This window comes from Oncorhynchus mykiss, chromosome 22, assembly GCF_057628025.1.
Source record: "Oncorhynchus mykiss isolate SJ-2025 chromosome 22, ASM5762802v1, whole genome shotgun sequence".
In the NCBI taxonomy this organism is placed as follows: Eukaryota; Metazoa; Chordata; class Actinopteri; order Salmoniformes; family Salmonidae; genus Oncorhynchus; species Oncorhynchus mykiss.
In genome coordinates, this window is record NC_143043.1 from 32,777,464 (window position 1) to 32,805,344 (window position 27,881).

Below are 27,881 nucleotides of genomic sequence, written 5' to 3' on the forward strand. Positions count from 1 at the left end.
GAGCTGTTGCCAGAGAGTATAATGTACATTTTTCTACCAAAAGTTGCATCCAACATCATTTTAAGGAATTTGGCAGTACTTCCAATCGGTCTCACAACCACAGACCACGTGTAACCATGCCAGCCCTTGATCTCCATATCCAGTTTCTTCACCTGTGGGATTATCTGACGGGGGGTGGGGATGCGGAGGAGTATTTCTGTCTGTAATAAAGTTATTTTGTGGGGATAAACTCATTCTGATTTCCTGGGCCTGCCTCCTCAGTGGATGGGCCTGGCTGCCAAGTGGGTGGCCTCTAAGGCCCACTGATGGCTGTACCTGTGGGCATCACAAACCCCAGGCATCTTCATTTTCAATTGCTCCACCTCCACACTACCCCAGAAATCACTCCCTTTAACAGTGCCCTGTATCTAAGTGCAAATAAAGATACAGGTCTTTTCCCAAGTTTCTGCGCCCTCTGATCTGAAGAAACACAAACAAACCACTTTGGGTTGCCTTCACCGACACAAAAGCACCCACCATATTTTCCAACCAACCTGAAACCACCCATGAATGAGCCAGAAGACATGGTTCCACCCTCTTCATTAATCTCTGGACTAAACTTATCTTTATCATAACGATGTCCATCAATGCAAGGCTCAAAGCTCCACACAACACCTTCTAGCCCTTCCATTTCACCTCCAGAACTCGAACTGGTGTCCGGCTCACTCTGTTTGAACTTGACACCAATCTTGCTCAAAACACCTTCTCCCTTGTTATTGCTAGCTTCAACAGATTCACACCCATCCTCTGCCTTCCTCAGTCTTTTCAACCTCTTCTCTTTCCCTCCAATCCTCCTCCCTTAACCCATTGTCTCAATGAAGAGTTTGGCATTTGACTAGCTACTTTCACTCGCAGTTACAAGCCTGTTAGAGTTAGTGGGGGCAGACAAGTAATATCCACCGTCGTAGTACGAATGAAGCCTGAGCTGGAATGTGAAGCTGGCTAGCTTTATAAAAGCCTGAGTAGATCTAGCTTTCTTTGTATTATACCACTCTGATGTTACACTCATCACTGTTGATCCACCCACTGATGTTACACCCATTGCTGTTGATCCACCCACTTATTTGGCAACGCCCACTTTCAGACACACTCCAAGTATGCAGTTACCCATACCAAAGATTATTTATTGACCAGATAGTAGAGTGACCGCTCTAAAAATGGAAATACATGTCCTCAAAGATGGAACGCAGGTTGGAGAAGGCAAGATCAGGTGGGACCATTATAGCAAATGAGAGGGCAAATACGCTTGAGAACAACAGGCACAACTCGGATATCACGTTTTTTTGTGCGTCCACTTATATCAGTGCATTCGTAACAACCTAACCATTAAGAAAACTTATATTAGATCAAATAAGCCTGACGTAGCAAATTATCAATTATATTTTTCATTGACCAAATTGACCTCCATACAAACATTGCTCACTTTGTGGTCTTATTTTCGTGAACAGATTATGGCCTGAGTAAACCCTTTTGCCTCACCTCTTCCTCTCTGCCCAAACTTCAACGGTCTTCAACCTTTTCTTGCCCAGGGACCCCATCTTACTTTTTTAAGGTCAATGATAACGGCAAGGAGAAATAGGCCTGATTCTCCCCCCCCCCACAAAATGTATGAATAGATTTGGTAGCTAGTTTTTCATTATCTTGACCTTCCCACATTATAATTAGAAAAGGAAGTGTAAACTTTACATAGTTTATTAGATATAAAGGTAACTCCAAACACATTATGAAACATTCCATAACTGCAGGTGGCCAACCTTGGCTTTATGCCTGTTCAAACAACACACAGTGGCAGTGTGCACCCTTTCAGTTTGTTTGCCAAATCATAGAAGTAGCATAAGAATAAAATTGACTACTTCAAAATGGAGATGGCCTCAATTGCTATGCCAAACATTTGTATGTCTAACCCAAGATAGACCACAGCCTGTCTTTTCCAATGGGAGTAAATTAGAGATAGTGTGTAGAACAAGCAAGGAGATGGGACGAGCCAAGCACTAGCTAGCAAGATCCTATTGGCATGTTTTAACAGTTATTTGCATATTTCCATAAGGGAATGTCTTCTCTGTAAAGCGTGAGTGTGCAATAACAACATTTTCCCTTGCACTCCTTCTAAACAATGTAATTTTTAAAAACTTTGGCAAAGTCTACAAAACTTAGTCCACTGTTCGTAACAGATTCTAGTTTTGGGAACTGTATTGAGATCAACTATTTCATAGATGAAAACTTGCAGAATGTCTCGCTCCATCTTCTCCCACTGCCGGCCACTGGCCTTTCTTTAATCCCCATATTTGGTGGTAAATAGAAATGCCAATCAGATGCTAAAGATTTATACATCCAGTGAAAAAGTCTGGCGCTGCCCTTGCTCTCAGAGACGCCATAATGGGACAGATACTGATGCGATGTCTTTCTACGTCTATGGGCACCGCTGGTAAATTGGCTACCTTAGCTAGCAACAATGTCTTAGTACACCAATATGGGGCAAGCACTGCAGCTAACGCTAGCTACAGTGCTTGCCCCATATTGGGGTACTAAGACCTTGTTTCTGGTTGGTCTTTACAGGCTGAGATCAAGGACCCCTCTGAAATAAACGTATAATAAATCACATAATGATTATCTAGCTACACGCTTATTTTTGTTTGTTAAAAGATACTTTTGTACCAATGGGCATGTTAACAGTTGAATAAAAAATGTCTCAACTTCCTCCGAAGGTGGCTCCTCTCCCTGTTTGGGCGGTGCTCGGCGGTCGTCGTTGCCGGCCTACTAGCTGCTATCGATCCATTTTTCGTTTGTCTGTAATTGTTTACACCCGTGTCCTATTAGTTGATTTTGGTGGGTTTATTTACCTCCGCTGCCTGTTAGTCTTTGTGCGGGATTGTTTTGCTATGGTTACTGTGTTAGGGGTGCGTGTCTGCACCACAGGGTTTTTCTTTCACACAGCAGTTGTACCGGTTTGGTATGTGTGTAGGAGTAGAGGTTTCTCCCCCGTGTGTATCGTTTATTTCCCTGTGTGTGGCGACCTCGTTTGGGCGTATTCCCCCCCATGTTGTTGTTGAGTTGGGACTTTCGGAATAAACTATTGTGCCACTGGGACTTCCTTGCTCTCCTGCTCCTGATTCCTGCACCTCCCTCCTTCAAGGAGGCACTTAATAACATGTTCATTGTAAGTTTGAATGCTCATACAAAAAATATTGCAGTTTTGAAACTGCAGTAACTGCAGTTGACTGTGGTATTTTGGACACAGTAATTGTAGAATAACTGCAGTTATACTGCAGTGTACTGCAGTTATACTGCACTCTAACTGCAATCTTTTTTTGTATGGTTTGGCAAGAAAGACAGGTGGTTGGTTGTGATTTGTCTTCAAAATGTTGGCTAACCCATTTGTGTTTATCTTTACAGGCATTATTATGTCATATTCATGGTGTTATCACATTTGTGAACCTCATTTCCATTCCAATAGCAATGGCCTTTTCCGAAGACCCTGATAGCCCTTGCTCGTCCGGGTGTGCTTAAAAGTTGAATGTATTCTCAGCCACCCTGTTCTTAGTTGATGTCTGCAGACATTAGAATGGTGGACAGAAAATGCTCTGTTGTCAGATACAGTATATGAAATGGGGCCAAATTTGTACTGTCACTAAATATAAGAATATATACACTGCTCAAAAAAATAAAGGGAACACTAAAATAACACATCCTAGATCTGAATGAATGAAATATTTTTATGAAATACTTTTTTTCTTTACATAGTTGAATGTGCTGACAACAAAATCACACAAATTATCAGTGGAAATCAAATGTATCAACCCATGGATGGATTCTGGAGTCACACTCAAAATTAAAGTGGAAAACCACACTACAGGCTGATCCAACTTTTATGTAATGTCCTTTAAACAAGTCAAAATGAGGCTCAGTAGTGTGTGGCCTCCACGTGCCTGTATGACCTCCCTACAATGCCTGGGCATGCTCCTGATGAGGTGGCGGATGGTCTCCTGAGGGATCTCCTCCCAGACCTGGACTAAAGCATCCGCCAACTCCTGGACAGTCTGTGGTGCAACGTGGCGTTGGTGGATGGATCGAGACATGATGTCCCAGATGTGTTCAATTGGGTTCAGGTCTGGGAAACGGGTGGGCCAGTCCATAGCATCAATGCCTTCCTCTTGCAGGAACTGCTGACACACTCCAGCCACATGAGGTCTAGCATTGTCTTGCATTAGGAGGAACCCAGGGCCAGCCACACCAGCATATGGTCTCACAAGGGGTCTGAGGATCTCATCTTGGTACCTAATGGCAGTCAGGCTACCTCTGGCGAGCACATGGAGGGCTGTGCGGCCCCCCAAAGAAATGCCACCCCGCACTATGACTGACCCACCGCCAAACCGGTCATGCTGGAGGATGTTGCAGGCAGCAGAACGTTCTCCACGGCGTCTCCAGACTCTGTCACGTCTGTCACATGTGCTCAGTGTGAACCTGCTTTCATCTGTGAAGAACACAGGGCGCCAGTGGCGAATTTGCCAATCTTGGTGTTCTCTGGCAAATGCCAAACGTCCTGCATGGTGTTGGGCTGTAAGCACAACCCCCACCTGTGGACGTCGGGCCCTCATACCACCCTCATGGAGTCTGTTTCTGACCGTTTGAGCAGACACATGCACATTTGTGGCCTGCTGGAGTTCATTTTGCAGGGCTCTGGCAGTGCTCCTCCTGCTCCTCCTTGCACAAAGGCGGAGGTAGCGGTCCTGCTGCTGGGTTGTTGCCCTCCTACGGACTCCTCCACGTCTCCTGACGTACTGGCCTGTCACCTGGTAGCGCCTCCATGCTCTGGACACTACGCTGACAGACACAGCAAACCTTCTTGCCACAGCTCGCATTGATGTGCGAAGTTGTCTGTAGTCACCACCTGCAGAACCACTCCGTTATTGGGGGTGTCTTGCTAATTGCCTATAATTTCCACCTGTTGTCTATTCCATTTGCACAACAGCATGTGAAATTTATTGTCAATCAGTGTTGCTTCCTAAGTGGACAGTTTGATTTCACAGAAGTGTGATTGACTTGGAGTTACATTGTGTTGTTTAAGTGTTAAGGGTTCCCTTTATTTTTTTGAGCAGTGTATTTTACAGTTATAAGAAAGGTGAAATCTTATAGTAAGCTGTTTAAAATGAGATTTTTACTAATTTGATAGTTACTACTTAGAAAGCATTTCAGTGATTCAAAGCTACATTGAAAATATAGTTTACCAAGCTACCAATTACTTCACACTGGAAGAAGTTAAGCTAGAGCTACCCTATTAAAACATACAGTATAATTGACTTAACTAAAATTGCTTTGAAAAAGTAGTTCACTACTTTGTGAAAAATGATCATATCGGAAATGTTATGGACTACAAATTGCAAGACAGATCACTCTGGAGTCTGATGCGTAATTTAGCCTATTAAACACAAAGACTATGTTTCAAGTAAGAACTAGGCAGGTCTGATGCCAAAAAAGGAAATCTTGCCTACTTTACCCATATTTTCTGTTCTTTAAAAAAATAAGTAATGTATAGTTCCAGTAGTTAGCTACACCACTACATGGTGTACACTACCAATAATGACATTTTGTTCAACTACCACCAAGCTACATCAAAATGTAATTACATTACTAGTTGAACTGCATGTAGTTCTTTACCCCCTCACTGTATGCTACAGTATATACATTTTTATTTATAGGTGTCTAATCCCAATGTTGAGGCACACCTGTTAAAAAATGCATTCCAGGTGACTACCTCATGAAGCTGGTTGAGAGAATGCCAAGAGTGTGCAAAGCTGTCATCAAGGCAAAGGATGACTACTTTGAAGAATCTCAAATATAACATGTACTTGGATTTGTTTAACACTTTTATGCTTACTCCATGATTCCTTATGTCACTTATGCCTGGAGCCGGCACTGTGTATGGAAAAAAAGTTCCGTTGTGTGTAACTCGATTCCCTCATTCCCATCTTACTGGAGGAGGTGCTGGTGGGTAACAGATCAGACCAAAAGTAGAGTCGTTATTTTTCATAATCAATGGTCAACTGTTACAATTACTAAACTACTCATCCTGTGCCCTCCTAGTTGTCTAGTTCAGATGATACTAATTGTGATATTCAAAACCAGCTATTGTATTTAGTATTAATGTCATCCAGACTCGTCTTTTGATTGGGCTTAATTCATGCTTGCATGGTGGAGATACTCAATAGTTTATCAGCCGGGAGGGAGGGAGGGAGAGAGAGACATATTTCCCTCAGATTACACAGACCCACAAAGAATTCGAAAACAACTCCAATGTTTATGAACTCCCATAGCTATTGAGTGAAATACCACAGTGTGCAATCACAGCAGCAAGATGTGTGACCTGTTGCTACAAGAAAAGGGAACCACTGAAGAACAAACCATTGTAAATACAACCAATATTTATTTATTTTCCCTTTTTGTACTTTAACTATTTGTACATCATTACAACACTGCATAATATGACATTTGAAATCATTTTATTATTTTGGAACTTTTGTAAGTGTAATGTTGTCTGTAAAAAAACATTTCACTTTTGTTTATCTATTTCACTTGCTTTGGCAATATAAACATATGTTTCCCATGGAGGGAGGGAGGGAGAGAGAGAGAGAGAGAGGTCTGGCATCTACTCTCCTCCCACTACACCACCTCAATAAGCCCCGGCCACAGGAGCTGTGATGGAAAATTACCCTGTGACCAAAAAGACTGAGTTAGACGCGACTCTTCAGCAGCCCAGGGAAGGATGGCCAGCTCGGTCGGCTGAACAGAGGAACTGTGTGCTCCTTCTGGGATGGAGAACTCCCAAGCCCCTGTCGGCAGACGCACAGCCAGCACCTGTGGTTGGAGAGGTGTCTTTCTGCCTCAGCTGAACAGGCAATCTCTATCTGTGTACGGCAGCGAGATAGCTGTGGAGAAGGAATGTATACGCCAGCTGCAGAGTGGAGTCTGGGTCATCCACCCATTCAGCCCCATAAGGTATTCTTCTCTAACTACTGTTTGTGCTGCCTTGGCATTTTGTCTGTCCTAGAACAACAAGTTAGACCTTGGGGATGTCTTGGCATTTTGTCTGTCCTAGAACAACAAGTTAGACCTTGGGGATGCCTTGGCATTTTGTTTGCCTGTCAAAGCACAACACAGCAAAGTTTGCAAAGACAGCAAAGAGCTTAGGTATCTGCCAAAGAAAACACGAAAGGGTGTTTCAAACAGTGTTTCTAAGAACTGCGTGTCTGCATGTCTTTAATATGCAAACCCTTTGTTATTGTGTCTTGTAGGAGTTACTACATCATGTGTATGGTTGCCATCACATTCCTGAATTTGATTGGGATCCCCATGGAGATAGCTTTCTTAGACGGGTACAGTGGAGTGGGCTGGGAAGGTTTCAATGTCTTCTCGGACACTTTGTTTCTGATGGATGTGGCTCTGAATTTTCGAATGGGTATCATCTCTGAGGACAGTGAGGTAACGTGGCTCTGACTTCACTGTATTTTCAGACCAGTCCCAATCTGTGATAGTTTTATAATCCCCTTCCACGAGCATGCAATCCCAATTTGCCCTATCTGTATTAGTTTCAATACACAGAAGGGGCCAGATTAACTGAACCCCTGGCGCATGTGCTAAGCCTGCAGCTGTTATTTGCAAGAGGGAATTTTCCAAATTTGGAAGATAAAGATTCTGAGAAGAAGATTAATTTACAGATAACTATTTATAGATTAGGTTTCCTTTATGTTAAATTCTCTCATGAAAATAACAGGCACAAACTTTACCTAGGACCAAGATGCTTAGTAAATATGTCCTGAAGTGCACCAGTAATGAAACAAAATGAAACATGGCTGTGGATCATCGTTATTTGATAAAAAGGAAATGGGCAAATAAGGGGGCTGATCAAGAACCAGTTAGTGCTTTATGCTGTTTCAGTTTCAGGCCAAGTTGGTTTAAAATATTAATGTGAAAGTTTGGCCAATTGACTACCCTGTCAAGTTTATATTAATGCACTTCTCTATTAATAGCTTATGACGTACATTCTGGATGGCATCACTGTCTCGTTTCATTTTGGCCAGAATCCCAAAACATTTAGCTTCCGTTGAATGGTTGAAATTCATTTGTCTGAAGCATGCTGCCAATCATTAATATCAATCATCTGAACATCTACTGTCTGTTATTCAATTCCGCAGGTGGCTATCCTGGATATCAAAAAGATCAGTGTGATTTACCTAAAGAGTTGGTTCATACCCGATGTGATTGCAGCATTCCCAATTGGCTACATATTATTAATTGCGGTAATGATAAATCACTCCAACTGTTCCAGCATCACGCTGTTATACAGTAGTTCCAGTCTAATGTAAGATAATGGAATTAAAATATGTATTTGTATTTGTGTATTTTTATTGTGACAGGAGTTACAATCCCACAGTGACACCTCCACCTCAGGTTCCAAAGCCAGTAGAATGGTCCGGATTCTCATGTTTGTCCGAATCATCAGCCTCGTCAGGCTCCTCAGAGTCTCCAGGCTTGTCCGCTTCTTCAATGAAGTTGAGAAGGTAAGTTCTGATATGTATGCTGCACATCCCCACAAAGTCAAACCTTGTACTACAAATACATTTGGCCACGAAGCAATACAAACATGTACAGGGGTAGTGCTTTTGTTTGGCGTACACATCCACATCTAGGTTATCTTTGCAGTCCAATCAATATTTTTAGTGGCATCATGTTTAATAATTTGCCTTTGTTCCTTTCCTGATAGGTTTCAAATGCCAACTTGGAGTATGTTCAACTGTTCTTCCGCATACTGTCTTTGTTTATGATGATGTTCCTGCTGTGCCACTGGAACGGTTGTATCCAGTACTTTGTCCCGATGCTGGAGGAGTTCCCATCAGACTGCTGGGTCAGACGAGAGAAACTGATGGTAAGCCCCACATATACTGAAATGTAGGTCTCAGCTGCATTGAAAGGGTTAATTCACCCTATGTAAACAATGTGGTATTTTACAGAATGCCACGGTTGGTGAGAAGTATTCCTTTGGAGTGTTTCGGGCTCTCTCTCATATGATCCAAATATCCTATGGCTCCACGGAGTCACCAACAAGTAAGGACTGTTCATAATCTGGTGATATTCTATTAGACTGATGCTACTCCAAGACTGGAGTGCGTGGAGTTTAATAGCAAATGATTACACTGTATTTGTGTGCACTGGGTTTTCTGATCCATAGATGAGGTGGAGCTGTGGGTGGTCATGACCAGTATGCTGTCTGGGGCTCTAATGTACACTGTACTGGTGGCCAACGCTGCTGCCATAATAACCAACGTAGACCAAGCAGCAAAGGCCTACAAGAACAAGGTATTCTAAGTGTAATGGAGATTTAATGCCTGGGCTTTAGCTCATAAAGCTAACACAGATGACTCAGGTTTAAACTTGATCACATAAGAAAGGAACTCGATTGATATGTCACTTAACTGTAATGGCATGTCATTCAAAGGCCATAATGTCTGATAATCTACAGATGAATCATCTAGATGACTACATGACTTTCTTGAAGCTTCCTAATGACCTTCGGCTTCGCATCAACAAGTACTACGGGGCCCGCTATGGGGGGAGATGGTTTGACGAGAAGAATTTTCTAATTTCAGTCTCCTCAGCTTTGAGAGAGGTACTTCAGTCATATTCTATTCTATTTTATACAACTTCTCTGTATTCACTGTGTCTTTAGGTCCCACTTTACATTAGGCAGACCTTATATAATAATGTACAAATGTAAAAAATATACACTGAACAAAAATATAAACACAACATGTAAAGTTTTGACCCCATGTTTCACGAGTTGAAATAAAAGTCTCGGAAATGTTCCATATGCACAAAAAACATATTTCTCTCAAATTTTGTACACAGATTTGTTTACATCCTGGTTATTGATCATTTCTCCTTTGCCAAGATAATCCATCCACCTGACAGGTGTGGCATATCAAGAAGCTGATTAAACAGCATGATCATTACACATGTGTACGTTGTGCTGGGGACAATAAAAGGCCACTATAAAATGTGCAGTTTTGTCGCACAACACAATGCCACAAATGTCTCAACTTGAGGGAGCGTGCAATTGGCATGCTGACTCCAGGAATGTCCACCAGAGCTGTTTCCAGATAATGTAATATTAATTTCTCTACTGTAAGTCACCACCAACGTTGTTTTAGAGAATTTGGCAGTACGCCCAACGGACTCACAACCACAGACCACTTGTAACCACGCCAGCCCTTCATCTCCACATCCAGCTTCTTTACCTGCGGGATCATCTGAGACCAGCCACCCAGACAGCTGGTGAAACTGTGGATTTGCACAACCAAAGAATTTCTGCACAAACTGTCAGAAACCATCTCAGGGAAGCACATCGGCGTGCTCATCGTCCTCATCAGGGTCTTGACCTGACTGCAGATCGGCGTTGCAAGGGACTTCAGTTGGCAAATTCTCCCCTTCGATGGCTACTGACACGCTGGAGAAGTGTGCTCTTCATGGATTAATCCCAGTTTCAACTGTACCTGGTATGATGCCAGACAACGGTGTTGTGTGGGTGAGCGGTTTGCTGATGTCAACGTTGTGAATAGAGTGCCCCATGGTGGTGGTGGGGTTATGGTATGGGCAGGCATAAGCTACGGACAACGAACACAATTGCATTTTATCAATGGCAATTTGAATGCATTCTGAGGCCCCTTGTCATGCCATTCATCCGCCACCATCACTTCATGTTTCAGCATGATAGTGCACAGCCCCATATCGCAAGGATCTGTACACAATTCCTGGAAGCTAAAACATTTCCCAGTTCTTCCATGGTCTAAATTCTCACCAGACATGTCAACCATTGAGCGTGTTTGAGATGCTCTGGATCGCCGCGTACCACAGTGTTCCAGTTCCCACCAATATCCAGAAACTTCACACAGCCATTGAAGAGGAGTAGGACAACATTCCACAGGCCACAATCAACAACCTGATCAACTCTATGCAAAAGAGATGTGTCGCACTGCATGAGGCAAATGGTGGTCACGCCAGATACGGACTGGTTTTCCGAACCACGCCCTTACCTTTTTTTTTTAAGGTATCTGTGATCAACTGATGCATATCTGTATTCCCAATGAAATCCATTGATTAGTGCCTAATTTATTGATTTATTTATTTCAATTGACTGATTACCTTATATGAACTGTAACTTAGTAAAATCTTGATGCATGTTGCGTTCATATTTTTGTTCGGTGAAAGTATAAGTACGTAACTACATGAAGTACATAGCTACATTCTACTTAACTGTGATTTCCTTAGGTTATTACAGCTGTGTTTAATAGTGGAATCTGTCTGTCTAGTTGTGCAACTTTATTATGAAACAATCTGAAGAAAAGCTTGGTGTGTGTTATACAGGAGATTCTGACAGTGATGTGTTCGAGCCTGCTGAACAACGTACCCATGTTCCAGAACCGAGATGTCAACTTCCTGAACACCGTCCTCCTCCAGTTTCAGCACGAGGTCTTCCAGGAGGATGATGTCATCTTCCACCAGAACGCGCCCGGCGACCGCATGTTCTTCATCGAGCACGGCCAGGTCCTGGTGGAAACAGACTCCTTCCCGCAGGAGCTGGCTGACGGCGACTACTTTGGAGGTCAGGCTCACATTCGAGTAGCTCATTTCAGCATCATTCATTCAGACTATCATTCTATTCAGGCCATCACACAAGAGATTGGGTAATCTTGAAATTCTGATAGTCAAACCTCATCCTTCATCCATTTCTTGCATAATTGAAAAAGACCCAACCCCCAACACAAGTTATTCTTATTCTTCTGTTCTACATGGTTGTGCTGATTACATCCCTGGGACTATGCAGGATATGACAAGGAACAGTGGGCATATCTGATATGCATTTTAATAAATGTATATTGTGTTCTGTGCCTTACTGGTTTACAGAGACCTGCCTCATGACCAAGGGAAAGCGCTTGGCCACGGTGCGAGCTCTGACCACGTGCCAGCTCTTCTCCCTGTCCTCAGATCGCTTCCAGAGGGTTCTACAGAGCTTCCCTGACATAAGGAGGGACATGGAAAAGTATGCACAACAGGACAAGGAAGATGTGATACATCTCTAGTGCAGTGTGCCCATTTATGTGACCACTTATGTATAGTGTAGCTCAGACTTGGTACTGTGTAGACTGGTCTAAAATTGTATTATACTTTATGTATAAAGATTTTATGAATATTTATTTCTTCAAATTTAGCAAATCCACAATACATGTTTAGCTGTGCATCATACAACCCATAGTCTGGATTACTAATAGTTATACTCTAGATCTGGGTGGATCCCAAACACCACACAATATTGTTGCTTTAACTGAGAATGTATTTCAGGACAGGCAATGATTAAAATGGTTGTTTTGTTTTTCTAATCGTTTATTGTGAAGAAATGTCAGTTACATAAAACATTTGGTTATGAAACAGCGGAAATAAAAAGGGAAACATAGTTTCAGTTGACTGAACATCTGGAGTTTTTTTAAAGTAGTGAATTCATTCATGTGTGCCCAGCCCCAGCAGATGCAGCAGCTGAACCTAAGCCTGCAAGACTAGCCAGCCCCCCTCTCGCTTATCCAAACACACACAAGGTGCCCGAGGCCAGCCTATGTTTGTACTCGTACAGGTAGTAGGCGGCTTGGGGGAAGTTACACTTCATCTCCATCTTGCCCGGCACCACATGGACAGCCACCGCTGAGCCCAGCCCCTCCTGCAGCTTCTTCAGCATGCGAGAGGCCAGGTAGCGTCGGGCCTTCCCTGGGTCCTCCTCGATGGCAGCGTACACCTCTGGAGGTGGGTTGGGGATCTTCCACTCCAGGTCCACGATCAGCTGGTGGATGTGGTTCTTGTCCAGTGAGGTGGGCGTGTCACGGTAGCAGGCCACCACATGAGGGCATGGTGCCTCAGATGACACAGACAAGAAATGGTTGGGCTGTAGTGTGTTCCCCTGGCCCTCCCCCCCATCCTCTTCCAAGGGCCCCATGGCAGGGTGCACCATGACGGCCCAGCGCAGCCAGTCGTAGTTCTTCTCCAGGGTCTTTAGAATGCCGGCTGCCGCCTCCTCGGGAGCTGAACGACTTTGCATGGCCTCCTGCAGCTGCTGACGCACGTCCTCCTCCGCCTGCTGTAGGAAGTAGCCCGAACAGCGACCCCCAGTGGTCTTCATCTTCCTGTAGAGGGCACCCATGCGCTCAGACCAGGTCTTCATCAGCAGGGCCTGATCTCGGCCCGTAAGGAAGGCCTGGGTGAAGAGGCACAGCAGACCCGTGCCTAGAACAAAATTCACCTGCAAGAGGAAGGAAGAGAGGCTGATATAACAAAACCCAAGTTCTATGCTATGACTATGTGACTCATGTTCAGGAGATTAAATAATAGTAGTGTTGCCCCCCTTAGTTAACTGGTGGTCTACTTTACTGAACAGACTGCATCTTGAAGAATCAGCATTTGGAGAGGCATAGCATACACAGTGAGCTCCAAAAGTATTGGGACAGAGACACATTTGTGTTGCTCTCTACTCTAGCACTTTGGATTTGACATCATACACTGACTGAGGTTAAAGTGCAGACTGACGGCTTTAATTTGAGGGTATTTTTATCCATATCGGGTGAACCATTTAGAAATTACAGCACTTTTTGTACATAGTCACCCCATTTTAGGGGACCAAAGATATTGGGACAAATTCACTTGTGTATTAACTTTTCACTACTTTAAGTGTTTGATTCCATATTCAGAGACCGCAATGACCACTTCAAGCTTGTGACTCAATTTGTTGGACGAATTTGCAGTTTGATTTGATTGTGTTTCAGATGATTTTATGCCCAATAGAAATTAACGGTAAATAATGTATTCTTCTTTACTTTGATTGTAAAGAAGAATACAATGTTTCTAAACACTTGTACATTAATGTGGATGCTACCATGATTACAGATAATTCTGAATGAATTTGTGAATAATGTTGAGTGAGAAAGTTAGATAAACACATCATTCCCCCAAGACCTTTCACCATTACAATAAAATGGAAGGTTACACTGGGGGGCGGGGGGGGGGATATGATATTTTTGTGTCTAACTTTCTCAATCATCAATATTCACGATAATGTATATGATTGAAAAAATCTGCTTCAACAGCAGGGGCTGGGACGATCCTTCAAGATCACACAGTGCCCAAAATAGCTTGTATTTAATCAGTCTCATACATTTTGCTGCAATGTTTGTGACTGATAAGTTATCCAAGGTTAACATAACAGATGTGTTTGTATTTCTTGCAAGGTGAAATAAGGTTGTCTCTCCACATACATTTTTCAGTGTGACGTACCAAGTGTTGGAAAAGATAGGGGTGAACTTTGTATATGCAACTGCATTACAATTATCACTATCTATTTTGAATAAAACACACAACCAGTAACTTTGACTATTTTAGTGTAAAATGTTTAGGGGTGAAATAATTTGGCTGAGTGCCAGATCTGGAAGTAGGCTACACTCTTAGAAAAAAAGGAGTCATCTAGAACCTAAAAGGGTTCTTCGGCTGTCCCCATAGGAAAACCCTTTAAATAACCCTTTTTGGTTCCAGGTAGAACTCTTCAGTCCCATGTTGAACCCTTTACACAGAGGGTTCCACATGGAACCCAAAATAGTCCTACCTGGAACCAAAAATGGTTATCCTATGGGGACAGCCGAAGAACCCTTTTGGAACCCTTTTTTCTAAGACTGTAGAAAAGCATTAGCTTCATGTCTATTTACAAACTGTTTTAGTCTGACAGTCAGATAAGGCATGGTGCCCAGGCAAGCAACTCTGTTCTTTGAACTTCATGGATAATTTTGGTAAACCAAAGAATGTGATTTACACATTAATTGGTTAGAGAAATTGAGAATGTAACATGATGACCTCTGTTGCCTGTTGAGAATTGTGTGTTGATGGCTGACCACTCCCTGACCCACTGACCTTGACACAGAACTCCCTCATCTCCCAGCGTTTGGGCTTGCGGCTCTGGACCAGCTCTTCCAGCAGGGTCGGCTGGTCTGTCAGGACCGACACCCCCATCAGCCGGCTGTGGAGTGCCGTCAGCTGCCTCTCCAGCCGGTGCTCCTGAACATACTGGAGAAACACCTCTGTCTCCCGTTTGGTGAACTCAGACTGGGCCCTGACGACCGCGCCCAGCTGGTAATAGACCACGGCCAGGTCATCCTCCAGCCGATGGACCTCCTGGTCGGTCAACAGGCCCGGCCCTGCAGCAGCCAGCTCCTGGTCTATGTAGTCCAGGTTCTTCCTGGCCAGGTCTGTCTCTTCAGCTGAGGCACTGCCACCCAGGTAGGTACAGATGCCCTCCACCAAAGTCCTCATGGTCTGCATGTAGCCCACCGGCTCCAGCACCTTGCCGAACATTGCCATCGCTACAACTAAATGGTTTTATTTACTAAATATCTGTTAAGTTTGAAATAGCCCGCTGATTCTGGTGCTGAGGAATCAAGAGAAATAGATCTAATTATAGGCCAATACGCCAGTGTAGTCAATACAGAAGGCCAATATCTACCAACCATAATCTTCTGTAAATACTTATGCTATTCAGATTATAGAAAGTTGACATGTTACTCCATTACTCACCAGTCAGAAGGTTTCTTCGTCAGGTCTGTGGTGACCTTCACGGTTTCCTCAGTATTTATACACTCTCCAGCATAATCAGCGATCTGATAAGGTTCCTCCACCTCCTAGCTCTATTAATCGTCCTCATGCTAAAGAGGGTTATAAGTAAAGGAAGTGAGCTTATTGCAAATGAATAGATGGATAGACATTTTTTTGTCATGAATGTTACAAATGTTCATATTGAAGTGTGTTATGAACTCTTGCCTTTGATGTTTTTCTTCATGATGATATTGTCAGTCCACTTCAGAATTCTTAAAAAAGTATCTTGCTCATTTCTCATTTTTCACTGTCTTTTTACTGTTGTTTTTATTTCTTTACTTATTGTTCACCTAATACCTTTATTGCACTATTGGTTCGAGCCTGTAAGTAAGCATTTCACTGTAAGGTCTACTACACCTGTTGTATTCGGCGCACGTGACAAATAAACGTTGATTTGATTCTGTAACTAAATGTATTTAATCGTGAAGCCGGTAGGTGGCAGTTTTGCATTTAGCTCGAGATGCATTCTCTTCTTCGGTGGTGAAAGTCCTGAATAGTAAATACTAAAACTATTTTTGGAAGTGGCTCCAAATTCCTGTGCCAACTTGTATGAATTTAAACAGACAGCGAAAGTTGTTTAAATTGCAGTTCAGGATAACGATACTACTTTTAGAAACACATCTGCTAACAAATTGACTCGTAGGCACTTTTTTCGCTGCGAAACCTAGCCGTGAAGATTGAAACTGCCGGTCTTTAGCAGGCACACCAGAACTACGACGAAGAATGTATGAAACATACTTCCACCAGAGATACAGTAGCTATATAATGACGAGATGCCAAATGACCTTTGAAACTAGATGTAATTTATATTCCACTGGGTAGAGGTGAGGCCAAATGTCGAATCAGAACCATTTTGATAGGTGTATGGCAGAAGAGTCAGTCCACTTTGTCACTTTGTTGTGTAACGTGCTGTAAAACTGTTTCAGATCATAGCACTGAGGGTGCAGTGCGAGTTCTGCATGAGCTGCACTCGGAGGTCAGCGGCCTCAATGTGGTACCTGATGAGCTGCTTGTAGTTAATAATAATTTAGAGAATGATTTACATAACTGGCTTGTTGTGAAGGAGCAGCTAATGCGCCAACAGGCAGGTAGCCTAGAGCGTTGGTCTTGTAACCGGAAGGTTGCAAGATCAAATCCCTGAACTGACCAGGTAAAAATCTGTCGTTCTGCCCCTGAACAAGGCAGTTAGCCCACTGTTCCTAGTGTAGCCGATGTGAAATGGCTAGCAAGTTAACGGTGGTGCGGGGCTAAAAGCGTTTCAATCGTTGACGTCACTCGCTGAGACCTGAAGTAGTTGTTCCCCTTGCTCTGCAAGGGCCGTTGCATTTGTGACGCGATGGGTAACGATGCTTCAGTTGTCTGTGTGTGCAGAGGGTCTCTGGTTCGAGCCCGGGGCGACGAAAGTTCTGTTACATTGATGCTGTTGACCCGGATCACTGGTTGCTGCGGAAAAAGAGGTCAAAAGTGTGACTCCGACTAGACCAACAATACCATCAGCACCACTCTCAACCGTTCAGGTTATGTCGATATAGGACTCGTTTTACTGCGGATATAGATACTTTTGTACATGTTTCCTCCAGCATCTTCACAATGTCCTTTGCTGTTGTTATGGGACTGATTTGCACCAAAGTACGTTCAGCTATAGGAGACAGAACGCATCTCCTTCCTGAGCGGTATGACGGCTGCGTGGTCCCATGGTGTTTATACTTGCGTACTATTGTTTGTACAGATGAACGTGGTACCTTCAGGCGTTTGGAAATTGCTCCCAAGGATGAACCAGACTTGTGGAGGTCTCCAATTTTTTTCTGAGGTCTTGGTTGATTTCTTTTGATTTTCCCTTGATGTTAAGCAAAGAGGAACTGAGTTTGAAGGTAGGCTTTGAAATACATCCACAGGAACACCTTCAATTGACTCAAATGATGTCAATTAGCCTATCAGAAGCTTCTATAGCCATGACATCATTTTCTGGAATTTCCCAAGCTGTTTAAAAGCACAGTCAATTTAATGTATGTAAACTTCTGACCCTCTGGAATTGTGATACAGTGAGTGAAATAATCTGTCTGTAAACAATTGTTGGAAAAAATTACTTGTCATGCGCAAAGTAGATATCCTAACCGACTTGCCAAAACTATAGTTTGTTAACAAGACATTTGTGGAGTGGTTGAAAAATTTGTTTTCATGACTCCAACCTAAGTGTATGTAAACTTCCGACTTCAACTGTATATAAGGACTCCCACATCACTGTAGTCGGCTGCTACAGACCGCCCTCGGCTTCGGGAGACACACTAAACTCTCTATTGTCCTACAGAAGCTAAATGACTCTGAATTCATTATTTTATGAGATTTGAACTGAGACATGCTTACGTCTGTATCGGACTCTTTTAAAGTACTGTGACTCTCGCACAATTAATGAATGCTCCTACAAGACCGAATCCCAGAGCACCTAAAAAATCAACACTATTGGCCATTCTAACGAATACCCCTCACAAATACACATTGACTGGGATATTCTGTAATGATGTGAGTGATCGCTATGCAAAAGCTTGTGTTAGAAATACATAAACTACCAAAGCCAAACCCTGTTATATTTTTTAAATACATTTTAGACAGTTTGATGAGCAAGCGTTCTTACTCTATCAATACTATGGTGCAGATCATGGAAGTCTGACTCCCGATGTTGACACTGCCTGGGACTATTTTTGTGACATTTTTGTCCGTTTGTGATAAGCAGGTGAATACATTTTATTTCACCCCAGGTCTGAAGATCAAAGCCCATCCACGTCCCCTTTTCTGCAGGGAGAGAGTGACCCAAGCCGCACTGAGGTCCCAGTATTTGAGATCCCGTACATCAACAGGCTCCTTAGCAACAGAAAGATGTGTATTACTGTCAGTCTGTCAACATGTCTGTTTATTTATGTATTTATGGAGGCATGGACCATAGACATAACTACAAATTGCACTCAAATATAGTGAGTAACTGTCATGTTGCCGGGTGAGACGCACACAGGCAGATGAAGAACAAGATCACTTGGAACTTCCAACCTCCAATAGAGGCGCCAATCAAGCCTGGTTATATAATGTCCTAGAGATCTCGATCATTGGATGTACAGTGGAAAAAATCTACACCAGAGATGCCAAGCATAGAGTCCTTTCTGGGCAACTTTGCCCTTTCAAAGGTGAAACTGCTATAAAGTCACTTTAGTGCTTACTTATAGTTAAGTTGGAGTATCTATTTTGCCTCACTGTCCCTTCTCTCCCTGACTGTAGACGGGTGGTGGTGGAGCCCGTGGGGAGCAGAGCATGGGGCAGGAAAGCCCCCCTCTCAATCCTGGAGCCGGACGGTTCCACCCAGGCATCCAACCTGGGTACCCTGCGGGTGAGGGGATTACCCCGAGCCATTCGGTCCCGAGATGCCGGACCTAAGCTCTGTCACACAGGACCTCTTTAAGGTGATTGCACTGGAGACTTGTGGAGTAGAAGATGTGGGAACTGCCTTTCCTGTGCACAGATAGGGGTGCAAGGGCTTCAGTGTCTGTACTACCAAGTGGGCTTTTAGAGAGATGTTATTTTACCTTCTGTGCTGACTGGTTTTGATGATGGGTTTTGTCTTTCATCTCACAGCTCATTTCCCAGAGCAAGAAATTCCCCACAGCAGTAGTTCAGCCACACAACATACCTTCAATCCTCCACACAGCAACAGGGAAGAACAGGTAAACTCTGATAATGCCAACAAGAAAGTAGAATAGGTTTATTAATAACATATCCTAAAAAGAGTTACACCATTACCAATTCCAATAGATTTACTTACTAGTCAAACCTCTGCTCTCTTTTTGTCATTCCTCCAGGGCCCAAATCTTCCCTCCAGGGCGGTGTCTGGCTATGGTGTCAGTCTTCTCTTAGGGCTGTGTCAGGCCATGGTGTCAGAAAGTCTTCCCTCCTGGACGGTGTCTGGCCATGCTGTCAGAAAGTAATCCAAGCTACGTGAGACAGATTCCTCTGTCCAGCCTCAACCAGGCCAGAAGATCAAGTGCCACAGAAATGTATTTTGGGACTCTGTTGCCTCAGGTGGTCATGCAGGGTTTCTGATGGAGGAGCTGAAGAGGATCACGGGGGTGGGCATCAAAGCCCCCATGTACTTCATGTGTCTGACTGAGCTGAAGAGGTTGTAGCATGTGCAGGGAGTAGGTACCAGCGCCATGTATAAAATCCTGTCACAGACGCATACCTGATCGGAATTAAAATGACATTCCCTACCTTCTTAAACCTCCCAAATGACTCGACACTACTGAGTGAGGTCCCATTTACTGACCATCCTTTGAGTAGGCCTTGACTTTTTGTTGTTACATTACAGCCTTATTATAAAATTGATTAAATTATTTGTTTTCCTCATCAACACACAATACCCCACAATGACAAAGTGAAAACAGGTTAAAATAAAACACTGAAATACCTTCTTTACATAAATATTCAGACCCTTTACTCAGTACTTTATTGAAGCACCTTTGGCAGCGATTAGAGCCTCGAGTCTTCTTGGTTATGACGCTTCAAGCTTGGCACACCTGTATTTGGGGAGTTAATTTTATTCTTCTCTATAGATCCTCTCAAGCTCTGTCAGGTTGGATATGGAGCATCGCTGCACAGCTATTTTCAGGTCTCTACAGAGATGTCCGGGTGGACTTGGCTGGGCCACTAAAGGACATTCAGAAGCTTGTCCCGAAGCCACTCGTGCGTTGTCTTGGCTGTGTGCTTAGGGTCGTTGTCCTGTTGGAAGGTGAACTTTCGCCCCAGTCTGAGAACCTGCCCCAGAGTGCTCAGGACTTCATCAAGGATCTCTCTGCTCCATTCATCTTTCCCTCAATCCTGACTAGTCTCCCAGTCCCTGCTGCTGAAAACACCCCATAGCATGATGCTGCCACCACCATGCTTCACCGTAGGGATGGTGCCAGGTTTCCTCCAGACATGACACTTGGCATTCAGGCCAAAGAGTTCAATCTTGGTTTCATCAGACCAGAAAAGCTTGTTTCTCATAGTCTGAGTCCTTCAGGTGCCAAAAGTCCAAGCTGGCCATCATGTGCCTTTTACTGAGGAGCGTCTTCCGTCTGGCCACTACCATAAAGGCCTGATTGGCGGAGAGATGGAGCGATGTTGGTCCTTCTGGAAGGTTCTCCCATCTCCACAGATGAACTCTGGAGCTCTGTCAGCATTAGCATCAGGTTCTTGGTCACCTCCCTGACCAAGGCCCTTCTCCACCGATTGCTCAGTTTGGCTGGGCGGCCACCTCTAGGGAGAGTCTTGGTGGTTCCAAACTTCCTCCATTTAAGAATTATGGAGGCCACTGTTCTTGGGGACCTTCAATGCTGCAAAGATTTTTTGGTAACGCTCCCCAGATCTGGCAACTTTCATAAATTACGTGCATTACTACCACCGTTTGAGTGATGCTTGCCACTAGTGGTGGTGAATACTCTCAGTAGAAGTGGACACGTCTGTAGGCAATTTTTTTTACACACATTGATTCCGACACAATCATCAGAACTCCAATACATGCAAGCCTGCCGCTGCGTACAAAGCCGTAGGCATTTCTTTATGCCTCCCACTGTTTGAAAAAGTCACGGGTGGCCAATCTTCCACCTAAATCTTCCACCTAGCCCCTTCTTTTTAATGGTATCTGTTGCTTTTATACATGTCTTACTCTCGCTCAAAAGACTTGTGGCTTATTTTTTTTAATTGCCATGTTTCGTTTCTAAATGTCTGCGCAAGACTGAAGGTTTCACCCACGAGAGAGTAACGGTTAAGGTGATTGGATGTTCATTATTTGACTAGGCTACCTGTATTTGACAGTGTTGTTATTTCCCTGAACACTAGATGGTTTAATTTTATTTTTGGCAGTGAAACATGGCTAGTCAGTCTGTTTGAAAATGCGAAGAAACATTTTTTGAAAAAAAATTTAAAAAATGATTTAAAAAAAATGTGAATCACATTTTTTTTTGGCGTACCCGTGTGGGAGGATGTCTTCCTTAATTGACCCCCCATAAATGTAACGGACATATACCAGGAGCTGTGTCAGGCCCACCACTTCTGCTGACTCATCTAGATGTACCATATAGAATTCACTGGCTTCGCGTACCCCAGTTTGGGAATACCTGGTCTAGCTAACAGAACAGCATGGCATGAGTGCCTCAAAACCAATAATGTATATAAACCATGGATTGCTGATGCTATGTATTGGCCATCGAGAGGCCATATTGTCACTCCCCAGTGGGAGCAGTCCTCCATAGGAATTAATGGAATTCAACAGTATTTCAATTAAATGTTTTAAGTACAATTACATGTATTTTTGTTATAGTGGCGACAGTAAGTATTAAAACGTATACTTTAAGGAACATTTGATATATTTAGATGTTTTTGTTTACCATGTTAAATGATGCATTAGGGTGTCTAATATAAATGTGGCAAAAATGAATGTACGCATGAATAAATCAATTTTTATAGGTTCCAAAATATGTTTTACAATTGTGGGGGAGCACCAAGATGGTGGCACCGTGGCTTCAATTTAGCGGCCCCTATCGGTATTCTAGTGTATATAAACCACTGCTCAAAACCTAGCTAACCAGCCAGCTAGCGTTCCCGAACTAACATTATCCAAATGCAGTTGGTTAGCTAGTAGCTACCTTCTCTCTGTCAACAGGTTTTTCAGGTTATTTCTTAAGTTCTTATTGTGTTACTCTTGATTCCACAGCCATGCTTGACAGCGTTTGATAATTTAGCTAAATTGTACGTGGAACTTTCAACGAGTAGCAGCAGAAAATAAATACTATAGTCGCGTGCTGATGACGTCGGAGAAACTGTATAAAACAGAGCCTCCTCGACGAATCACGCCACTGGAAAATTACAACGAGGCCACAAAAAGTCTAATTTGCCAACAGCCACCATTTTGGGAGTCAGAATTGTATTGGGAAACCACCACCCTTTGGGCCTTATTATGGTACACACGTGCGTGGTTGCTGGCTGTCGGAATAGAAGAATACCAGGCACATCATTGTCTTTTTACCGTTTCCCACGCGATCCCGACAGAAAGCAGCGTTGGATAGCTGCTGTGAACCGAGAAGGCTGGCTGCCAAACGACGGGAGCAGGTTGTGTAGTACTCATTTCATCTCAGGTGCGCAGCCAACGTTGTCAATAAAACAGTTCATAAATGAGCAATGTGCCATTCAATTCACTTTTGAGGTTTTCCCAACCAGCACCTGACCACCATATTAAACGTTACTGCTATTCTTTACTCTTTTTTTTAAACTAGAAATCACTGCAGCTGTATGTTCTAATGTGATTGTGCATGATGCCTCACTAAAGTTTCTCCCTTTTTCTTCAACTCCAGGTAAACAGGTGAAGAATCCACGCTCGCCGGACTATGTTCCCTCTGTATTTACATCAGCTCCCCTATCCCCGGAGTCAGAAATTAAGGAAGAGACTGCTGCCTTTGAAATCTCAGACAAGCAGGAAGCCCAAGTGGAGGCTGCCAACGCCTTGCTCTTCCTGCAGGGCCAGGGCAGGTCTGTGGTCGATCAGAGGCCGAGCCAGGTGGACCATGACGTGGCCCAGAGTGCATCCTCATCCTCTACCAGTGACAATGGTGAGGAATCTGAACCCGTGTCAAGCGACAGCAAAGACAGGGGAGGGAAGCCCGGCAAAAGGTCAGCCGCAGAGCCCGACAACTATGAGGATGTGCTGAAGATCTTGAAGAAGGAGAACCGGGCTCTCCGGGAGTCTGTTGATAAAATGTCACTCTCAGAGACCTCATTCCGGAACGACCCAGAGAAGGTCAGGTTTTACACTGGCTTGCCCAACTACTTTGTATTTGAGACAGTCATGTGGCTCCTCGCACCACACATGAACGGGACCAAGAACATGGTCAAGCTCTCCATGTTTCAGCAGCTGCTGCTGACACTAATGCGTCTCCGGCTTGACCTCAAGAACCAGGACTTGGCTTACCGCTTCGGCGTGAAGGTTGGCACAGTGACCAGGACAGTGCTCAGAATGGTTAACGTCATGTCCACCACGCTGGTACCCACGGCTGTCTTCTGGCCCTCCAGGGCTGAGCTCCGCAAGAACCTCCCGGCAGCTCTCCACTCGACGTACCCTGACTGTGCCGTGATCATAGACTGCTTCAGGGTGACCCTGGAGAAACCCGGGTCAGAAGTAAACTTGTTGTGTGTGAGTATCTGTCCTGTCTAATTTGGTATATATGATATATGCTGTGGTAAATATATGCTGTTATACAGTACCAGTCAAAAGTTTGGACACACCTACTCATTCAATTTAAAAAAAGTTATTTTTACTATTTTCTAAATTGTAGCATAATAGTGAAGACAAACTATGAAATGATACATATGGAATCATGTATTAACCATTTTATATTTGAGATTCTTCAAAGTAACCACCCTTTGCCTTGGTAGCGTTGCACACCCTTGGCATTCTCTCAACCAGCTTCATGAGGTAGTCACCTGGAATGCATTTCAATTAACAGGTGTGGAATTTCTTTCCTTAATGCGTTTGAGCCAATCAGTTGTGTAGTCACAAGGTAGGGGTGGTATACAGAAGATGGCCCTAATTGGTAAAAGACCAAGTACATATTATGGCAAGAACAGCTCAAATAAGCAAAGAGACAGTCCATCATTACTTTAAGTCATGAAGGTCAGTCAGTCTGGAAATGTTCAAGAACTTTCAAAGTTGCAAGTGCTATGATGAAAGTGCTATGCTCTCATGAGGAACGCCACAGGAAAGGAAGAGCCAGAGTTACGTCTGCTGCAGAGGATAAGTTCATTAGAGTTACCAGACTCAGAAATTACAGTCCAAATAAATTATTCAGAGTTCAGGTAACAGACACATCTCAACATTGACTGTTCAGATGAGACTGCGTGAATCAGGCCTTTGTGATTGAAATGCTGCAAAGAAACCACGAGCAATGGACATTAGAGTCCAATTTTTTTATTTTTGCTTCCAACCGCAGTGTCTTTGTGAGACACAGAGTAGGTGAACAGATGATCTCCGTATGTGTGGTTCCTACCGTGAAGCGTGGGGGTGCTTTGCTGGTGACACTGTCTGTGATTTATTTCTAATTCAAGGCACACTTAACCAGCATGGCTACCACAGCATTCTGCAGCGAAACGCCATCTCATCTAGTTTGCGCTTAGTGGGAGTGTAATTTGTTCTTCAACAGGACAATGACCCAAAACACACATCCAGGCTGGGTAAAGGCTATTTGACCAAGATGTAGTGCTGCATCAGATGACCTGGCGTCCACAATCACCCGACCTCAACCCATTTGAGATGGTTTGGGATGAGTTGGACCACAGAGTGAAGGAAAAGCAGCCAAGTGCTCAGCATATGTGGGAAGTCCTTCAAGACTGTTGGAAAAGCATTCCAGGTGAAGCTGAAGAGTGTGCAAAAGCTGTCATCACAGCAAAGGGTGGCTACTTTGAAGAAATGTAAATATAAAATATATTTTGATTTGTTAAACACTTTTTTTGGTTACTACATGACTCCATATGTGTTATTTCACATGTCTTCACTATTATTCTACAATGTAGAAAATAGTACAAATGAAGAAAAACCCTTGAATAAATAGGTGTCCAACCCTTTGACTGGTACTGCCTGTCATAATTTAAACCCAGAAACAATTGCTCCTTGAATTTACTTGAACCAGCAGGGGGCGTCAGCAGGGAGCAACACTCTGAAATACATGATAGGCATGGCCCCGCAGGGCGTGGTCACTTTCGTCTCCAGGGGGTCGCCGGGGAGTGTCAGCGACAAGAGCCTGGCAGAGGGGTGTGGCTTCCTGGGCAAGCTCCTTCCAGGAGACGTGGTCCTGGCCGATAAGGATTTGGACATTGGTGAGTCGGTGGCGGCTCATGGTGCCCTGCTGAAAAACACTGGCTGCGATGGCGGAGAGGGGTCTGAAGGGAGCGACGGTATCTCGCTGACAGACATTTCCCCAGAGAGGCTGAGTGTGCGGAGGCATGTGGAGAGGGTTGTGTCCATGGTGAAACTAAGGTACTCCATGCTGACTGGCCCAGTGGAGGTCCCCTTCACGGCCGCTGAGCGGTCATCCAACATTTTCACTTTTGATAAGATTGTGCAGGTTGCCTGTGCCTTAAACAACCTGTGTATATCTGCTGCACCCCTAGAGTGACTCACACTAGTGCTGCTCCATACGAGCATTGATAGCCACTTTAATGCTTGAATACTTAAAGAATCTATATTTTGGGTGTAAATGGCATGTTGAGAAGTGCCCAGACACATTTCTTGCAAAACTTACCCCAACCAGCGATAGACGTTCTCATGCTCATTCTGCAGTGCCAGTGTGTGAAAAGAAAACATGAACAAAAGCCCCAACATCACCCAAATACGTCCTTTTACTTGTTTTGTAATTTATGTACTTCAGAACTTTATCCGCAACGTTTAATTCCGTTTTGTACGGCACGAGAGATACTTCTGTGTGTGCATGTGATGGCTAACATGGAGCAGCCAGATGGATAGGTTTACCACATCCTATGGAATACAACGTTGTGGTTCAAGTTTGAAATGACACAATTGCATGTGTACAACATCTAAAGACCTGCATCTGAATGCATTTGTTGCTTTTATCCACACACTGGCACTGCAGAACAAATGAGGTAGGTTATCACTGGTTGGGGTAAGGTCCTCAAAAACAAGTGTCTGGGCATTTGGCCATATGCATCCAAAATATAGATTTAGTTTAGTTTAAAAACTTTTTCTTCAAACATCCTAGCTCCATTCTACAATTCCACTCGTAGATGCTGGAGGGGAACTTTTTTTATTTGTATTTTTTCAACAGATAACTTTCAGAGGGATATTTGATGGATCCATTTATCACTATTTTCACTGTATTACTATTTTTGCCCCTCTGGATGTAACTGAGTGAGAATTTGAATTACTGAGCTCATCAGCATTTTTTAAATGTGGATATATTTCAGAAGGACATTCCAACAGTTCCAAGTATTCTATGATTGAATGTACATTGTGGTTTTCGACCATTACTTGGTTCTCAGAGACATTTGCGTTACTTACAATGGATCGAACAGTAGCCTACCGTTTTCCTCAGGTGTTAGTGCTTTAGTTTGAAATGCTGGTACTGCTGTAACAAAACAGATGTTTTTACATGACACAATGCCTTCCATTTCATATGAATAACCACGTTTCCATCCACAGTTTTTATGCGAGTTAAGTAATACTGTCTAAAAAAATTCATGACAGTTTTGATGGAAACGGGAAGTTTCGGTACAATTTTATAAATGCTGACAGATAATTTGTTAGTTCGACATGGTGGGATCTTTTAGTGTCGGTAAAATTAATTATGTGAGAAATGGCGGCGGAAACGCCTTTATGCTCAAATATTGATATAATAAACATCAAATTGAAGTAAATTGAGTCACGTGATGATATGGTGTGGGGTCCTCCCACTACGATTCGGGAAAACATGCCGTTTATTAGGCTACAGATTAAATAAATTATGAACTTCACAGGGTAGTGGAAGTGCACTGTGATCTTGATGCCCCTTTCCAATAAATATCGAGTCTTATTCTGGTGACATGATAATCGATGCCTGACTGCCGTTTGACAAATATATTTTTATCGCTTTTATCCTTAATAATCTCATCACAGCCTCACTGCGAGCTGTTGTCTAGAGCGCACGTGTCAAGGCCAGAATAGACACATTTGCTATTTAAAGCCACAGTTTTTGTGACACAATTTTTGCCAGAGTTGACAATGCGATGGAAACATATTGAACTTTAGATTTGTATTCAGTACATGAAAACATAAGCGAAAAAGTACATTTTGTGTGTACATCACGCACTGATTTCTATCCGAAAAAATTACATTTGGTGGGAATATATGTATATTTTAGTTATGCAGATTCTAGAGTATTCGTATGAAAATCTGTCGCCAATTGGATAGAAATATAGATCATGTCAATAACTGTCCTCAAAAAGCACTGTAATGTAGGCTAAAACTTGTTGTCACTTATGTTGTGGTTTATGCATTCTCTGAGCATGAGTTAAGTGTGTTTCTTCTTTTTTCACGTCCAGTTTGTTCA

At 43.3% G+C, this 27,881-nt stretch overlaps 3 protein-coding genes and 1 long non-coding RNA gene across 10 annotated transcripts; 3 read left to right on the forward strand and 1 right to left on the reverse strand.

The window, feature by feature from the left end:
• The first annotated feature begins 6,299 nt into the window (after positions 1–6,299).
• On the forward strand, positions 6,300–12,557 carry LOC110501674 (potassium/sodium hyperpolarization-activated cyclic nucleotide-gated channel 1). Its single transcript, XM_021579397.3, has 10 exons — positions 6,300–7,032; positions 7,329–7,515; positions 8,229–8,333; positions 8,451–8,594; positions 8,798–8,959; positions 9,045–9,138; positions 9,263–9,390; positions 9,554–9,700; positions 11,455–11,692; positions 11,995–12,557. Exons 1-10 carry the CDS (start codon positions 6,848–6,850, stop codon positions 12,168–12,170), a joined length of 1,566 nt encoding a protein of 521 aa, XP_021435072.1. The 5' UTR covers positions 6,300–6,847; the 3' UTR covers positions 12,171–12,557.
• On the reverse strand, positions 12,454–16,247 carry LOC110501675 (uncharacterized). The gene is made up of 3 exons (XM_021579399.3): positions 15,691–16,247; positions 15,031–15,544; positions 12,454–13,375 (listed from the first exon to the last, which is right to left on the reverse strand). Exons 2-3 carry the CDS (start codon positions 15,475–15,477, stop codon positions 12,662–12,664), a joined length of 1,161 nt encoding a protein of 386 aa, XP_021435074.2. The 5' UTR covers positions 15,478–15,544; positions 15,691–16,247; the 3' UTR covers positions 12,454–12,661.
• On the forward strand, positions 16,239–20,232 carry LOC110501676 (uncharacterized). 3 transcript variants are annotated; one of them, XR_005038810.2, is made up of 5 exons: positions 16,286–17,639; positions 18,525–18,591; positions 19,036–19,217; positions 19,390–19,478; positions 19,614–20,232. It is a non-coding gene; the product is annotated as an uncharacterized LOC110501676 (long non-coding RNA). The 3 variants fall into 3 exon arrangements; XR_005038808.2 differs by lacking the exon at positions 18,525–18,591 and having other exon boundaries at positions 16,239–16,493; XR_002470236.3 differs by lacking the exon at positions 18,525–18,591 and having other exon boundaries at positions 16,244–16,592.
• Positions 20,233–22,344: 2,112 nt separating this feature from the next.
• Positions 22,345–27,210, forward strand: LOC110501677 (uncharacterized). 5 transcript variants are annotated; one of them, XM_021579401.3, is made up of 3 exons: positions 22,345–22,925; positions 23,142–23,977; positions 25,470–27,210. In XM_021579401.3, the coding sequence occupies exons 1-3, from the start codon at positions 22,748–22,750 to the stop codon at positions 25,953–25,955; spliced, it is 1,500 nt and encodes a 499-aa protein (XP_021435076.1). In that variant the 5' UTR covers positions 22,345–22,747; the 3' UTR covers positions 25,956–27,210. The 5 variants fall into 5 exon arrangements, with proteins under 5 accessions (XP_021435076.1, XP_021435077.1, XP_021435078.1 ...); XM_021579402.3 differs by having other exon boundaries at positions 25,473–27,210; XM_021579403.3 differs by having other exon boundaries at positions 22,604–22,925; positions 25,527–27,210.
• Positions 27,211–27,881: the final 671 nt, after the last annotated feature.